General features: G+C 41.6%; 1 protein-coding gene across 1 annotated transcript in view; it reads right to left on the bottom strand.

Annotated features, from left to right (window-relative positions):
• Positions 1-16,854, bottom strand: part of IL31RA (interleukin 31 receptor A) — a 43,142-nt gene that overhangs the window by 19,630 nt on the left and 6,658 nt on the right. Inside the window, exon 5 of the mRNA XM_012932713.2 lies at positions 4,356-4,533. Within this exon, the coding sequence (XP_012788167.2) occupies positions 4,356-4,533 (178 nt within the window). The remainder of the gene's footprint in view (positions 1-4,355; positions 4,534-16,854) is intronic.

Below are 16,854 nucleotides of genomic sequence, written 5' to 3'. Positions count from 1 at the left end.
TCATAGAAACTGTTTGGGAATGTTTCTGTTTCCTCGATTTCCTGGAAAAACTTGAAAAGAATTGGTAATAGGTCCTCTTTAAATGTTTGGAAGAATTCACTAGTGAATCCATCTGGACTTGGACTTTTGTTTCTGGGGAGACTTTTGATTACAGTTTCGATTTCCTTGATAGTAATGGGTCTATTCAGGTATTCCAAATCATCTTGGTTCAGCCTTGGGAGGATATAAGAATCCAGGAGTTTATCCATTTTTCCTAGATTCTCTTGCTTCGTGATGTATAGACTTTCGAAGTAGTCTCTGATGATCTTTTGAATTTCTTTGGTTTCTAGTTATGATGTCCCCCTTTCATTTCTGATTTGGTTTATTAGAGCTCTCTCTCTCTTTCTTTGTGAGTCTTGCTAGTGGTTTATCAATCCTATTTATTTTCTCAAAGAACTAGCTCTCATATTCATTGATCTTTCAGATTGTTTTTTGGGTTTCCATATCATTGATTTCTGCTCTAAGTTTTATTATTTCTTTCCTTCTGCCTTGATTTGGGCTCCTTTTGTTGGTCCTTTTCTAAGGTCTTGAGCTGTGAGGTCAGGTTATTTATGTGGGCCCTTTCTTCCTTCCTGACATATGCTTGCAGAGCTATAAATTTTCCCCTTAACACAGCTTTAGCTGTGGCCCACAGGTTCTGGTAGCTCGTTTCTTCATTCTCATTTGTTTCCAGGTACCTTTTGATTTCTTCCTTGATTTCCTCCCTGACCCACTCATTGTTCAACATTGAGTTGTTTAATTTCCAGGTGTATGGTTTGGTCCTCTGCGTCTGTGCATGATTAACTTCTATCTTCAGTGCATCACGGTCTGAGAAGATAGTTGATACAATTTCTATCTTCCTGATTCTATGGAGATATGCTTTGTGGCCCAGCATATGATCTATTTTGGAGAATGTTCCGTGTGCACTGGAAAAGAATGTGTATTCTTTTTTATGGGGATGCAAAGCCCTGTATAGATCTTAATAGATCTCAAAGTCCTCTCTCTTCTATTTCTTCCTTCAAGGGCAATGTTTCCTTGCTGAGTTTTGATCTTGTTGATCTATCCAGAGGTGATAAGGTGGTGTTGAAGTCTCTAACTACTACTGTGTTGCTAGCAATGTCCTCTCTAAAATCTGTTAGCAGTTGTTTTAAGTATTTCGTTGGTCCCTCATTAGGTGCATATACATTTAGGAGTGTGAGTTCTTCCTGCTGTACTTATCCCTTGATTATTAAGAAATGGCCTTCGCTGTCCCTTCTAATCTTTTTCAACCTGAAATCTATATTGTCTGATACTAGTATGGCCACCCCAGCCTTTTTGACGGAGTTGTTTGCTTGAAGGATTGTTTTCCATCTTTTGACTTTGAGTCTGTGTTTGCTCTGCCCATTCAGATGTGTTTCTTGTAGGTAGCAGAATGTTGGGTTCAGTTTCTAAATCCATTTTGTCACTCTGTGTCTCTTGATGGGTGCGTTTAGGCCATTGACGTTCAGAGAGATTATTGTCGTGGAGTTTTGTGCCATCTTTCTGTAGGAGATTGTTGTGCTTGTAGGGGTTTTTCTTTTCTTACAGGAGCCTCTTTAGTCCTTCTTTTAAGTTTGGTTTTGAGTCTATGAAGTTCCTGAGCTGTTGTTTATTCATGAAGTTGTGTATGGTTCCTTCGAGTTTGAGTGAGAGCTTAACCGGATAAAGTATTCATGGTGAAGTGTTCATTTCATTCACTATATCCCACCATTGCCTTCTGGCTTAGGGTTTCCTCTGATAAGTCTACTGTGAATCTAAGGGGTGCTCCTTTGTATGTGATTTCTTTTTTTGACCTTGCTGCTTGCAGTATTGTGTCCCTATCCGTAGCATCCATCATTCTGACTATGATATGTCTTGGAGTCTTTTTATTAAGGTCTCTTCTAGCTGGCACCCTTCGGGCTCCTAGGATATGAACTCTGCATTATCCAGTTCTGGGAACTTTTCAGCAATGATTTCTTTGAGGGGGAGGGAGCGAGGTGTTAACTGTGGCTTTCTCATTAGGGTTGCCTCCCTGTCCTTCTGGAACTCCAATGATTCTTATGTTATTCCTCTTGGCATCATCCCCTAGGTCTCTGATTCACCCTAGAGCTATTTTGAGGTCTTTTCCAATTGTTTGTTGTAGCCTGTGGGCTTTCTGCTGCTCATCTTCAAGCTCACTAATTCTATCTTCAGCTGTAGCCATTATACTGTTGAGGGCTCCCCCTGTGTTTTTTATTTCGTCTACAGTGTCTTTTATTCGTGACATTTCTGAATGTAGCTTTCCTATTTCTGCTCTCATTTCTTCCCATAATTTCTTCGCTGACTGCTCCACCTTTCTTTAAGTTCGATGAACATTCTCAGAATTTCTTCTCTGAATTCTTTATCAAAGAGATCATATTTGTGGGAAACCTCTGCTGAGGCTTCTGGACTCTTTTATTCATCCTCTCCTTGCTGCGGGGATTTGAGCTGTTTCTTCATGCTGTCACGGTTGTATGGAGGTGGGAGCTAATCTCTCTTTTTGTGAGGTTTCGATATTTTGGTGCAATTGGAGTATTTGCCTTTTTAGTGGCTTATTTGACTTTTGTGTTTGAGATAGCTGGGGAGATCTCTACATAGGTAATGGGGATTGAAACATCTGTCAAGTATACTAAAACAGGGGAAAATAATCGAGGCTGTGTGAGCGGCCACCGTCCGGGAGACCACGACCCCTCAGCGGAGGCCACGCCCACTACTACAGAGGCCACGCCCCTTCTGGCCTCTGGATGCTGGGTTGAGATTGGGTCCTGGGGCCGTGCAGAGCGCGAGGGCAGGGAGGGCTGGGATGATCAGTGAGGGGAGCCGGCGCACCTGACTGAGGAAGCAGGAAGGGCAGGGTCTGCGGCGGTGGCTCGAACCAAAAACTTTTCCTGAATTATCCTATTTAATCCCATAGCCATATTATTACGTGCACCAATATTGTCTCCAATTTTAATGCACAGAGAGAGAGAGAAAGAGAGATTGATTAAGCAACTGGCCTAAAGCACAGCTTTTAAGTGATAAAGCCAAGATTTAAGTCTAATCATATCCATGTCATGCAGTAAATATTTATGTAGTTAAATGTGGGTAAATAATCTTCAAATCAATACATTAAAATCCAAAAAAGTATGGGGCTAAAAGAATTGCTTCTCATATATGTTGCCCTGGATTGGATCTCAGTAATTCCCTGCCCTGCCCCAACAACCCCCCAAAATGCAGTGCTTAACATTCAATTAAAAATAAAATTTTCAAACCATTAGAGAAAGTTTGAAATGGTGTGTCGTAAAGAACTGTAATTTTATTGTGAAATATGAAAATAGGTGATAAATTAGAAAAGAAGAAATTATCCTGTGGGAGGTATGCATGCCATTTTCATCAGTTTCTTCTGGGATCTTGAAAAAAAATGAAAAGCAAAAGTTCCTAGCAGTGACTTTAATAAATATTTATGATTCAATTAGTCAAGAACACAGAGAACACTGAATTCTAATATTTTGTTAATATACCTAAGCCAGGCTTATTGAAAGAATAAATCTCAGTGGAATGGTTAATCGTGCTTCTGGTTGCAAAACAGAAAGTTAAAATTTGCCTTAGCAAGTGTCCAAAGTGCACTGAGTAACCTGAGACCCTGTACTGGAGCCAGAGGTCACTGCAGAGAAGACTGACAGGCAGGGAGAAGTAGTTGTGTAAAACAGGATCTCACCAGTGTTAGATCTCAGTTCTCAGTCTCCCAAGGGTCTCTGAAAGGTGTAGCAAAGATCATTATCTCAATGCCATTGCATGCTTTCCATTCATGTATTATTTTGAGGGGGAGGGAGCGGGGTGTTAGGGGCTACACCTGGAGGTGCTCAGGCTTACTCCTGGCTTTGCGATCAGGGATCACTCCTAAAGAGGCTCAGGGAACCATATTGGGTGCTGAGGATTATAGCCAGGTATGCCAAGTACAAGGCAAGCACCTTACCCACTGCATCATCTCTCTTGTCCTATAATATATATATATAGATAGATAGATAGATATTTTTTAATGTATCACAGGAAATCTTTAAACAATATCATGCTGCCTCCTATATAGTGTAAGAATTATATAAACGTACTAAAGATGTGATCTTTTGCCTTTGACGCAAAAAGCTGCTAAGGTAACACATGCTGTAGCAGGAGGGACCTGGTCCTGCCAGCGCAGGTGGACCAAACCTGAGGAAAGAAAGGAACAGACTGTCAGGGTTCTGGGGTCCCTGATTCTCAGGTAAGGGTCTGACAAGACTTCCCAGGTTAGCCCCAAGGCCCTGAGCCAGAGCAGGCAGAAATGAAATTACAAGGGACCAGCTTGCCTTCTTCTGCGGTTGTCCCCCAACTTTCTGGGCTCCAGTCACTCCAGAACTCTGACTCCTTCACAGCACACCGAAGAGCCACTGCATATTCTGTAAACGCTTGCAGTTTTGTCAGAGAGTACCGTAAATGCCCGCGCCAGTTAGAGGATTTGGGGCCCCGTTCAAAGTTGACTTCCATCTAAAAGACAAAGAAGAAAGAGCTGGCGGGGAAACCATAGATATTCTTTCTGCTCCCCCACTTCGCTCCCCAGCCCCATCTTACTTTTTCCAAACTATGAGCATTTCATCTCTTAACTTAAAAACACAGGATTTTCAGAAGTAAATGTCCCCATATGTGGGCCATTTGCATCTGTATACAGGAGTCTTTTGCATCTGTAGACAGGAATCACTGAACTACCATCTCCTTCCCATTTCCGGTCAGGAAGCCAGTGGGCAGAGAACCCCCCTCTCAACTGCCATGGAACTGAGCCTGCTGTTCTAGAAGATGCTCTGAGATCCAAGACTTCTGGGGCCTCAGTCAAAGACTAAAGATGACTTCAGTAGCTAGAGAGACAGCCTCACAGAACAGGAGGAACTGACCCTATCAACATCAAGTTCAACTTCATGTCCTAGAAAAAGACATCAGATCATGAGCTGTGGCCAACCTAAGGATTTATTGGCATAACGAGGATCAAAATGAACCTTCTCCCCTAAACTTCTCCCTTTGGATCTCCTCTTTCAAAGTATTGGTCTTTGGGTGATTGTTCAGTGGAGCTGCTAAAGGTTTTGGTAGCCTGAATGAATAAATTCCATTGGAAAGTCTCTTGTGTTATACTTGGAGGGAGATTGGGGGGGGGGAGCTGTAAAATAAATCACTTATTTTTATATCCTAGTTTCCTTATGATAGTGAACCTATTGTTTTGTATATTCTCTGAAGTATCTTCAGGACCTTGCCCTGCAAGAGAAACTAAAAATTCAGATGTTTCTTTCTCAGCATAGGCATTGTTGACTGCCATGTGAATGGTTAGCTATTGGCTTATATAAACTAATGCTAAGCTGATGAATTAAATCATACTAATAGACTTGCCCCCTGTACTACAAGCATATTGCATGGTTTCATGGAACTCTACAAGGGAAGGAAGTTCTTAGATTCCTTAAATGCCTTCCACAGCTATAAAATTAAGTACATAACGAGAAACCTTCAGTTTCTAGGAAATTGGGCAAAGTTGAGGATCTATGTATGGCGCCCTAAGCATGTTGGTAGATTTTTTTGAACTCCCTGTCAAGGTAAAAGGCATGGGAACCAAGGAAAAGTGTGCAGACGGGGTGTTAGTTTTGCTGCACTAGGGTAGAGCCTCAGCTTCCCTAGCACTTTCTGTTAGCTGCCTTAGAGATGCTGCAGGAGCAAGAAAGGGCTGTGGGGATCACAGCCTCAGACATCATCCCTGGGGAAGTAGCTTCCCTAGACTACCTTAGCTATGGGACCCATTACTGAAATTAGATTATGATATTCAGGGAGAGACCCAACCACATGGAAACCTCCAATACAACCCAAAATAAAAACAGTATGAAATTAGAAGGTGTGTAAGACAGTCAACAGAGTTCTGTTTTACCTTTAGTGCTTTTAAAAATACATAAAATTGTTGGGACTCTAGCGGTAGTACAGCAAGTAGGGAATTTGCCTTGCATGCAGGCATGCAAGGTTCGATCCCCTGTCCCACATATAGTCACAGCAGGAGTTATCCCTGAGTTCAGAGCCAAGAGTAAGCTCTGAGGCCAGGTGTGGCCTCAAAACAAAACAAAAATTACAAATTTGTTTTAAAAATATCTTTGAAATCTCCAGTTCTGCAGTTGCCGTCAGCACATGCTTGGTCTTCTTGATCTTTGTGCACCTGCCATACTGCCCTGCGCCTAGCTCTCACTAGACTCAGTGAGAGAGAGAAAGGTGCTTGGTCTTTCCAGCTGTCTCCTGTAAGCCTTCATTTACTTTGTCTCCAAGTGAGGTATGTCTGGTGCTCATTGGACTCGGGATTAATTAGTTGATCCTACACACACAGGCTGACGTCTAAAACTTCTCCAAGTTTTCCAACTAAGCCCAACTGACAGACTCCTTCCAAAACACCAATTAACTTCATCAGGTTTGATTCTAACAACCTATACATTATGCCAAATCCTGGCTCACCCACAATGTTTCTGCTTTGAAAGATGAATCAGGTTTGGGCACAAAGCCTAAATCAAGTTCTTAGAACAGTCTGGAGAGCCATTGGTAGGGTGCCCACATAATTCCATTTTGTAAAGGTAGAAACCCTTGAGGCAAGGTTCATAAGAAAGAATTCTGGATGCTGCTATAGTGCATGCATTCAAGTGGCTGAACTTAGGGGTCAGAAAACCAAGGCTCAGGCCTGCACCTAAAAATCCTTACAATCTTGTGAAAATTGACTAAACTGTCTTTATTATATTACGATATATATGTGTGTTATATGTGTGTGTATCCTAATATATGGGCTGGAACAATAGCACAGTGGGTATATATATGTATATATATATATGTATACATACATATATATATATAAAACCTAATATATGGGCTGGAGCAATAGCACAGTGGGTAGAGCATTTGCCTTGTACATGGCCGACTCAGGTTTGATTCCTCTGCCCCTCTCAGAGAGCCTGGCAAGCTACCAAGAGTATTCACCCTCACGGCAGAGCCTGGCAAGCTACCTATGGCATATTTGATATGCTAAAAGACAGTAACAACAAGTCTCACAATGGAGACGTTACTGGTGCCCGCTCGAGCAAATCTATGAGCAATGAGATGACAGTGATACAGTGATACAGTGAACCTAATATAGATTTTTTATTTGTTGCTCTTTGCCCCTCCTAAATTTTATATATATATATTTTTTCTTTTTTTGGTGGGTGACATAGTAGCCAATGGAAAGAATTGCCTGTACTTCCTTTCTGTTTAAGTTTGGTTATTGAAGTTTGAGTCTTAAACTAATGATGTTGGCTCTGTGGTTTGAATATATGCCTGTACCCCATCCCTACCCCAGCCAGGTGACCCGCCCCTCACTCCTGCCCCCTCACCTCCTGTCTGCCTCTTTCTTTTTATTTATTTCTTGCTTTCTTATTCTTCTTACTCTCTGCCTCCCTCCCCCTTGATATATTTTCCCTTTCCTGTCCTCATATTTATCACATAGGCCACAGGACAATCTAGACAGCCCCCACTGATACTTTGCGTTCCCTGATCCAGTTATTCTGTATTCCGCAGATGAGTGAGATCATTGGGTGTTTGTTCTTTTTCTGACTTACTTTACTTAACATGATATCTATCAGTTCTATCCAGTCACTGGACACCTGTAGCTTAGCTAGTGTGCTGAGTGCTGCAGTGAATAATGGTCATTTTGAATGAGTGTTTTTCTGTCTTGTGGGTAGGGAGCCATGAATAGAAGTTGCTGGTTTTTATGGTAGCTCTATTCTTACTTTTCTGGGAAATATCCATACTATATTTATAGGGATACAGTATAAAATGAGGCCCCCATAGCCATGCCACTGGACTCCATGCCAGGCTGTTTTCACTTGGCGCACCCCAGAGGGGGGTGGGTGAGAACCCTCCCTGCCACAAGGGACACAGCCTCGGCAGCTGACCTCCACTACCCAACCACCGCCACGCTCCAGTCCACTTTCCAGACTGCACAGCCACGAACATTCTAAGACATTTCCTACTTCCTACCCATTTTCCATACTTACCACACCATATGTTCAGACAGTAGGCAACAAATCATAGACATATATATATACACACATCTTGGAGAGCCCGGCAAGCTACCAAGAATTTCCCACCTGCATGGACAGAGCCTGGCAAGCTACCCATGGCATATTTGATATGCCAAAAACAGTAGCGATAGGTCTCATTCCTCAAACCCTGAAAGAGCCTCCAATCATTGAGAAAGAGGAGTAAGGAGAAGTTGCTAAAATCTCAAGGCTGGAAGGAATAGAGACATTACTGGTGCCCGCTTGAGTAAATTGACGAACAACGGGATGACAGTGATGCAGTGACAGTGATATTTCATTTATAAGATTTTCCACAACTGAATTGTTTGAAGTTTAAGAAAGTATTTTGTAACTCATTTAGCATAATACAAATGTCTCTTGCTATATGGATATATTAAGATTTTGGAATTTGCTTTTACATGATTTAATTTAGTTGAACATATATTGAGCACAGTGATGGGAAACAGCTGAAACTCCAGACTTCTGAGTTTGAGAAACTTCCAGTCTAGAGGGGAGGGCAACTTAACTTATTTAGTTAGTTTAGGGGCCTCAATCAATGATGTTCAGGGGTTACTTCTGCATTGTGGAAGTATTCTTGGTGGTGCTCGGGGAATCATATGGGATACTGGGGATTGAACAATCCCCTGTGTCAGCCACGTAGAAAGTGAATATCCTACCTGCTTTTACTATCAATATGGAACCCCTATTTTATTTTTTAATTTATTTTTTTTTGCTTTGGGGCCACATCTGACTGTGCTCAGGGCTTACTCCTTGCTCTGCACTCAGAGATCACTTTTGGTGGTAATCAGGGAACTATCTGTGGTGCCAGAGATCAAACCCAAGTCAACTGCATGCTAGGCAATCTCTCTGCCTGCTGTTCTATCTATTCAGCCCCAGAGTGAGAGTGACAACGTGCATGTTGAACATTATATGCAGTGGAAGAGAAAGAGCTCATAGCTCTGGCTCTCAAGAGGAAATAGATCAGACCTGAATTCTGAATGGAAAGAGATCTAGCAAGGTTTGGGGCTAGAGTAAAGGTACAAACACACTCTATCTACAAAGAGGCATAGAAGAGTGACATGACAACATCTCAAACTACTTCAGAAAAAAGGACAGCTGGGAAACGCAATTGAAGGGGTGCATAGGGCCTATGTCTTAGAAGGTTGAGGATCTGGAACTTTTCCACAGTAAAGGGCAGCATGGAGAGAATATTGGGTTGGTTTTACTTGACTTGAGAATTGAGGACACGTGTGTTTTAGATCACTGAAAAGTTCCTCAGGTTCACTGAGACTGCAATGTGAGGGGTGAAGGAAGATGAATTTTTATTTTGCAGGAACTGCTTGGATTTCATGTGTTGCTTTCAGAAACTACAAATCTATGAGTCTGATACTACATATAATAAGGTTTCAGGAAAATGACTCCAAAGCTAACTGATAAAGGAAGTTGGGAACAGGTGAAACGATCACCATTCCTCTTGTCTTGCAACAAAAACAAATAAAACTGAGTAAATTTTATCTTCCAATAGATTTATATGCCAAGAGTCAAATGTTCTATAACAGGAATTCTTCAGTTTTTCCCACTTGTAACCCCTTTTCAAACTGAAAAAATTTTTATACAGCCCCAGGTATACAAGTATTAAAAATGGGTACACTGGTTCCCGGCACGCCTTCCGCCCAGAGATGAACCGAGAGCCGCGGCACGAGAAGCAGAGCCTCCGTGCCTATTGACTGTGATCCTGAGGTCTCCTAACCCATTTTGGCACCAGAGTGGATGCTTGAGCCATGCATTTTGACTGTGAACTGAGCTACAACCTCGTGCAGCCCGGGGAGGGATTTTTCTCCCTCTCCACCCCATTTTTCTGAGCGAAAATGGCGGCAGCGGCAGCAGCCACGCGGTGAGAGCCACCCTCTAAGACCCCTCCACCAGGAGGTAGGACTTTCTTTAGTGACGTAGCCTGTAGGTGATCCTGGGAGTGGGGACGTTCCCGGCGCACCTTCCGCCCAGAGATGAACCGAGAGCCGAGGCACGAGAAGCAGAGCCTCCGCGCCTATTGACTGTGATCCTGAGGTCTCCTAACCCATTTTGGCACCAGAGCGGATTCTTGCAGCCATCCATTTTGACTGTGAACTGAGCTAAAATATTAGAAACCCAAAACCGCGTGGCCGCTATTGCGGCCGCGCGAACTCAAAGTCTTCACTCTTACCAATGAAGAGAAATTATTAGATAATGCCTATTCAGCAGGCCTGATTGTTGGGGAAAATTTCCAATCAATAATAGTGAGTTCTGTATGGAAATATGAAATGTACTCAATATATATAGAGAATAATGGGAATATCATTAGCTACTTAGATGGGGGGTGGGGTGGGAGGGGGGTGTATTGGGGTTCTTGGTGGTGGAACGGGTGCACTGGTGAAGGGATGGTGGTTTAATCAGTATTTGACTGTGACTAAAACCTGAAAGCTTTGTATTTTTTTTTCTTGTTTTCACGGTGGTTCAATAAAATATTTCTTTAAGGAAAAATAAATAAATAAATAAAAATTAAAAAAAATAAAAAAATAAAAATGGGTACACAGGGTGGTGGAGTGATAGTACAACAATAGTTCACCTTGCTGACCCAGGTTCTATTTCTCCGTCCCGCTTGGAGAGCCCAGCAAGCTACCGAGAGTATATCATCCCCACGGCAGAGTCTGGCAAGCTACCTGTGGCATATTCGATATGCCAAAAACAGTAACAACAAGTCTCACAATGGAGACGTTACTGGTACCTGCTCGAACAAATTGATGAGCAACGGGATGACACAGGACCAGAACAATGGTACAATGGGTAGGGCATTTGTCTTGCATGCAGCCAACCTGAATTTGATCACCAGCACCCTATATAGTCCCCCAAAGCTGCTAGGAGTGATTCCTGAGCACAGAGCCATGGATAAACCCTGAGCACTGCCAGGTGTGGCTTCAAAATTTAAAATAATATTTAAAAGGTATAAAAATCAGTCACTAATAGTAAATAATAGCAAATTTTATTCTAAACTATATTTTAAGTGATTTGTGATCCCTTAAATTTAGTTTCTTAAGCCCATTTGGGCTCAAAACCCACAATTTAAGAAGTGAGGCACTCATAAGTAACCTAACCTCACAACTTAAGATCTTGGAGAATGACCAACAAAAGAAGCCCAACTCAGGCAGTAGAAATGAAATAATAAAACTTAGAGCAGAAATTAACATGATGGAAACAAAAAAATAATCCAAAAGATCAATGAAACCAAGATCTGGTTCTTTGAGAAAATAAACAAGATTGATAAGCCTTTAACAAGGCTCAAAAAGAAAAGGAGAGAGAAAATCCTAATGAACCAAATCAGAAATGAAAAGGGGGACATCACAACAGAAACTACAGAAGTTCAAAGGATCCTCAGAGATTACTTTAAGAATCTTTATGCCATGAAACAAGAAAATCTCGAGGAAATGAATAAATTCCTGGATTCCTATAGTCACTCGAGGCTGAACCAAGAAGACCTGGAGTACCTGAACAGACCTATCACCATCAAGGAAATTGAAACAGTAAAAAGTCTCGCCAAGCACAAAAGTTCTGGCCCAGATGAATTCACTAGTGAATTCTTCCAAATCTTGAAAGAGGACTTATTCCCAATCCTTTTCAAGCTTTTCCAGGAAAATAAAGAATCAGAAACACTTCCAAACCATTTCTATGAAGCAAATATCACCCTGATACCAAAAGCAAATAGAGATACCACAGAAAAAGAGAATTACAGGCCAACATCCCTGATGAATACAGATGCAAAGATCCTCAACAAAATCCTAGCAAACAGAATCCAATGACTCATCAAAAAAAAATCATACACCATGACCAAGCAGGATTCATCCTGGTGATGCAAGGATAGTTTAACATTTGCAAGTCAGTCAACCTAATGCATCATATCTGTAGCACTGTAGCACTGTCGTCCCGTTGTTCATCGGTTTGCTCTAGTGGGCACCAGTAACGTCTCCATTGTGAGACTTGTTGTTACTGTTTTTGGCATATCGAATATGCCACAGGTAGCTTGCCAGTCTCTGCCCTGGGGATGATATACTCTCGTTAGCTTGCCGGGCTCTCCGAGAGGGACAGAGGAATCAAACCTGAGTTGGCCGTGTGCAAGGCGAACACCCTACATCATATCAATAAAAGAAAATATAAAAACCATGTGGTCATATCAATAAATGCAGAGAAAGCATTTGACAAGATCCAGCACCCATTTATGACGAAAACTCTCAGCAAAATGCACATTGAAGGAACTTTCCTCAATGTTGGGGCTGGATTAAGCAAGCCGTCTGGATGAGCCCGTGTAGACTGATCCACAAATGGGCAGGAGCACAGGGACCCATGAAAATGGATGAGATTACTCATGTGTCGTGACTGGTTTGGATGAAGCTGAACATCTCTTTCTTCAAGCTGCCTTCAATAAATAACAAAAATTTCAGCATACCGAAAGAGTCACTCTTCCTCTTCTCACAGATCCCAGTTGCTTAACTAGTTTGTTTTCAGTATGCAGATCCGTGGTACTTAGCTGTTTGTTTTCAATATGCAGATCCCAAGTAGTTAGCCTGCTTTTTCTTAGTATGAAGAAAAGCTTTGGCTTTGCATGTCCTTCCTGTAACTTCTTTGGCTTTGCACATTCTTCCTGTAACTTCTTTGTCTTTGCAAGGCCTTCCCCGTAATTTCTTTATTGATGACCTCACTGTATTTAGCCCTTTAGAGGTGTGTATAGTAGGACTGTAATAAAAGGAGATCTCAGGGCCCTCTACCTTTGTCACAGGGTCTGAGTGAATCCATAATCCTTTATGAAAATAATTTCTCTCATGTTCCTTGCCTCAGCAACTCTGACTGAATGAATATTCACACAACACCTCAATATAGTCAAAGACATCTACCACAAGCCCATGGTAAGCATCATTCTCAATAGGGAGAAACTAAGAATCTTCCTCTAAAATCGGGGACAAGACAAGGTTGCCCACTCTCGCCACTTCTATTCAATATAGTACTGGAAGTTCTTGCCGTAGCAGTTAGGCAAGAAAAAGATATCTAGGGCATACAGTTAGGAAAGAAAGAGGTCAAGCTACTAATATTTGCAGATGATATGATACTATACTTATAAGATCCTAATGACTACAAAAAAGCTCCTAGAAAGAGTAGGTTTATATAGTAAAGTGGCAGGCTACAAAATCAACACCCGAAGTCCATGGCTTTCCTATATATAAATAATGAAAGAGAAGAAATAAATATTAAAAAAATAATCCCATTCACAATAGGGCCTCAGAAAATCAAGTACCTTGGAATCAGCTTAACTAAAGATGTGTAGGACCTATACAAAGAAAATTATAAAACACTACTTCAAGAAATAAAATAGGACACTAGGAAATGGAGACACATCGCCTGCTCATGGATAGGGAGGATTAACATTATCAAAATGGCAATACTCCACAAAGAACTATACAGATTTAATGTGGCACCTCTCAGGATAACCATGATATTCTTCAAAGAAATAGACAAAACACTCCTGAAACCCATATGGAAGAATAAACCTCCACTAATAGCTAAAGCAATCCTTGGGAAAAAGAAGATGGGTGGCATCATCTTCCCCAACTTCAAATTTTACTACAAAGCAGTAGTAATTAAAACAGCACAGTATTAGACTAGAAACAGATCTGCAGACCAATGGAACAGAATTGAATAGTTTGTCACAGACTCTCAAATATATTTGAGATCACTTAATCTTTGATTAAGAAGCAAGAAATTTGAAGTGGAAAAAGGAAAGCCTCTTCAATAAGTGGTACTGGGAAAACTGAAAAGCTACTGCAAAAAAAAAAAAATAAACTCTGACTTCTGTCTAAAGCCAAGTACAAAAGTCAAAGTAGATTAAAGACCCCAGTATCAGACCTGAATCCATAAGGTACATGGAGGAAAATGTAAACAGAAGCCTCCATGACATTGAAGCTAAAAGCATCTTTAAGGATGAAACACCACTGACCAAGCAAGTGGAAACAAACATAAACAAATGGAACTACATTAAACTAAGAAGCTTCTGCACCTCAAAACAAAACAAACAAACAAACAAAAAAACCAGTGACCAAGATACAGAGAGAGCCATGGAATGGGAAAGAATATCTACCCAATACCCACTTGGTAAGGGATTAATATACAGGCTATACAAGACACTAGTAGAATTGTACAAGAAAAAAGCCTTCAACCCCATCAAAATACGGGGAGAAGAAATGAACAGAAGCTTTCTCAAAAAAGAAATACAAATGGCCAACAGGCACATGAAAAAAATGCTCCACGTCACTAATCATCATGGAGATGCAAATCAAAACAACAATGAGATATCATCTCATACCACAGAGACTGGCACACATCAAAAAGAACAAGAACAACAAGTGCTGGCATGGATGTGGGGAGAAAGAGACTCTCTTTCATTGTTGGTGGAAACGCTGATTGGTCCATCCTTCTTAGAAACCAATATGGACATTCCTTAAAAAACTAGAAATTGGGCTTCCATATTACCCCACAATACCAATTCTGGGAATATATCCCAAGGGTGCAAAGAAGCAAAATAGAAATGACATCTGCACCTGTATGTTTATTGCAGCACTTTTTACAATATCCAGAATCTGGAAACAACCAGAATGCCGGAGAACAGATGACTGGTTAAGGAAACTTTGGTACATCTACACAATGGAATACTATGCAGCTGGTAGGAAAAATGAAGACATAAAATTTGCTTTTAAGTGGACAGTCAGGGAGAGTATTATGCTGAGTGAAATTAATGAGATAGAGAGGTGTAAAAAATTATAAACACACAGGCACGGAAGGGGGAGATAATGTGTGTGTGTTGTGTGTTCACGGGCTCTCGGGGTGGCGTGTGCTCTCTCTCTCTCTCTCTCTCTCTCCCTCCGCACCCCCCACTCGCACTCGGTGCTCTCAAGCCACTGTGTATGGACCAGATAGGGATGGCTCCTCCTTGTGCTCTGCTTCTGTACCGCTGTGCTCTCTTCTGTCTCTCTATCTCTGTCGTCTCTCCTCTGGTCTCTTCCAACCTCTCTTTGTCTCTGTCATCTCTCCTCTGGTCTCTTCCAATCTCTCTTCTTCTGATCACTCTCTCCAGAGCCCTTCTTCTTCAATCTCTGAAGACCCATTAGCTCTCACTTCTCACTCACTTTGTGCTCTTTCTTTCCCCTGCTTTCTGGCTCCGATGATTCTCTTTCACTCTGTGCTCTGCTTCTGTGTCTTCTCCCTGCTTCTGTGTCTTTTCTCTCACTTCTGTGTCTTCTCTGCTGCTTCTGTGTCTTCCCTCCATTTCTGTGTCTTTTTCCTGCTTCTGTGTCTTCTTCCTGCTTCTGTGTCTTCTCTCCTCCACTTCTGTGTCTTCTCTCCTCTGTGCCTTCTTTGCTGCTTCTGTCTCTTTCCCCATACAATTTCCCAAAATATCTCATTGTTGTTTTGATTTGCAGACTTATAAGTCTTCGTTTATACAGCAATCACATAGGGTGGTGACACAAAGATGAGTTGAACACTAACAAATCAACAAAGAGGGGTAAGACCATTCCTCCAGGAGATTAACAAAATCTCATCTAAAGAGATTACTCCAGATTACTAGGAAATCTGCTCAAGGGTAGGCTCCAAACAAGGGTGTGTCACTTTCTTCTTTCCTCAGCTAGTAATCCACTTAAATAGTTGTAGTAAATCTACTTCTAATATTTCTAGAAATTTCATTCTGTATGAGTACAGTAAGAGATATATCAGACTTAAAGTTTGGTCCTTCCTAAGGACATCTCACTATATTTTCTAGACCACAGTCCTCAGGTCAGCTTAGTCTTCCTAACCCCAGCAGAGCCCTAGTCTCATCATTACTTTTGGATCATGACAGCATTTGCCTATGACCATGCCCTCAACTTATAGTTGAGTATTGTGGAGCTTTGGCCTGGCCCATTTCGATGCCAGGTTAGCTCACAGCTTGCCCTGGGTACATTCTGTCCCTCGTAGGGACCCTGCTTTTGGGGTGCTAGAAACTAAGGGCAACTGAGTCAAGAAAGCAGATGCCCAGGAATAAATATTATTGGAGTCAATCAGCTCCCAAGTTACAAAGCATAATATTAACTGTCTTACTGTGTCCATACAGAAAGGACATTGCTTTAATGTAAACTAAGTTCCCTGCAGCAAAGCTAAAAGGATAAACCCAATGTTATCTTACAGAGAGGAACAGACATAGAATGACTGCACTCATTTATGGAATATCAAATAATATGATATAAAACTGACACCGTAAGACAGTAGAAACAATGACCAGGAATATTGCTTCATAGTTGGAAGCCTGCCTCATGAACGGGGGAGAAGGCAGATGGAATAGAGAAGGGATCACTAAATCAATGATAGCTGGAGGGATCATTCAGGATAGGAGGTGCTTGCTAAAAGTAGATAAAGGACCACACGTGATAGCCTCTCATTATCTATATTGCAAACCATAATGCCCCAAAGTAGAAAGAAAGTATGGGGGAAACTGTCTTCCATAGAGGCAGGGGGAGAGTTAGAATGGGGGAAGGGATACTGGAGACATTGGAGGTGGAAAATGTGCACTGGTGGAGGGATGAGTGTTCTATCATTGTTTTTTTTGTTTTGTTTTTTGGGTCACACCCAGCGATGCTCAGGGGTTACTCCTGGCTTTGCACTCAGGAATTACTCCTGGCAGTGCTTGGGGGAC

The sequence above is a fragment of the Sorex araneus genome, chromosome 1, assembly GCF_027595985.1.
Source record: "Sorex araneus isolate mSorAra2 chromosome 1, mSorAra2.pri, whole genome shotgun sequence".
Classification (NCBI taxonomy): Eukaryota; Metazoa; Chordata; class Mammalia; order Eulipotyphla; family Soricidae; genus Sorex; species Sorex araneus.
Note: the sequence above shows the minus strand (reverse complement) of the source record. Positions and strands in the feature narration are given on the sequence as shown.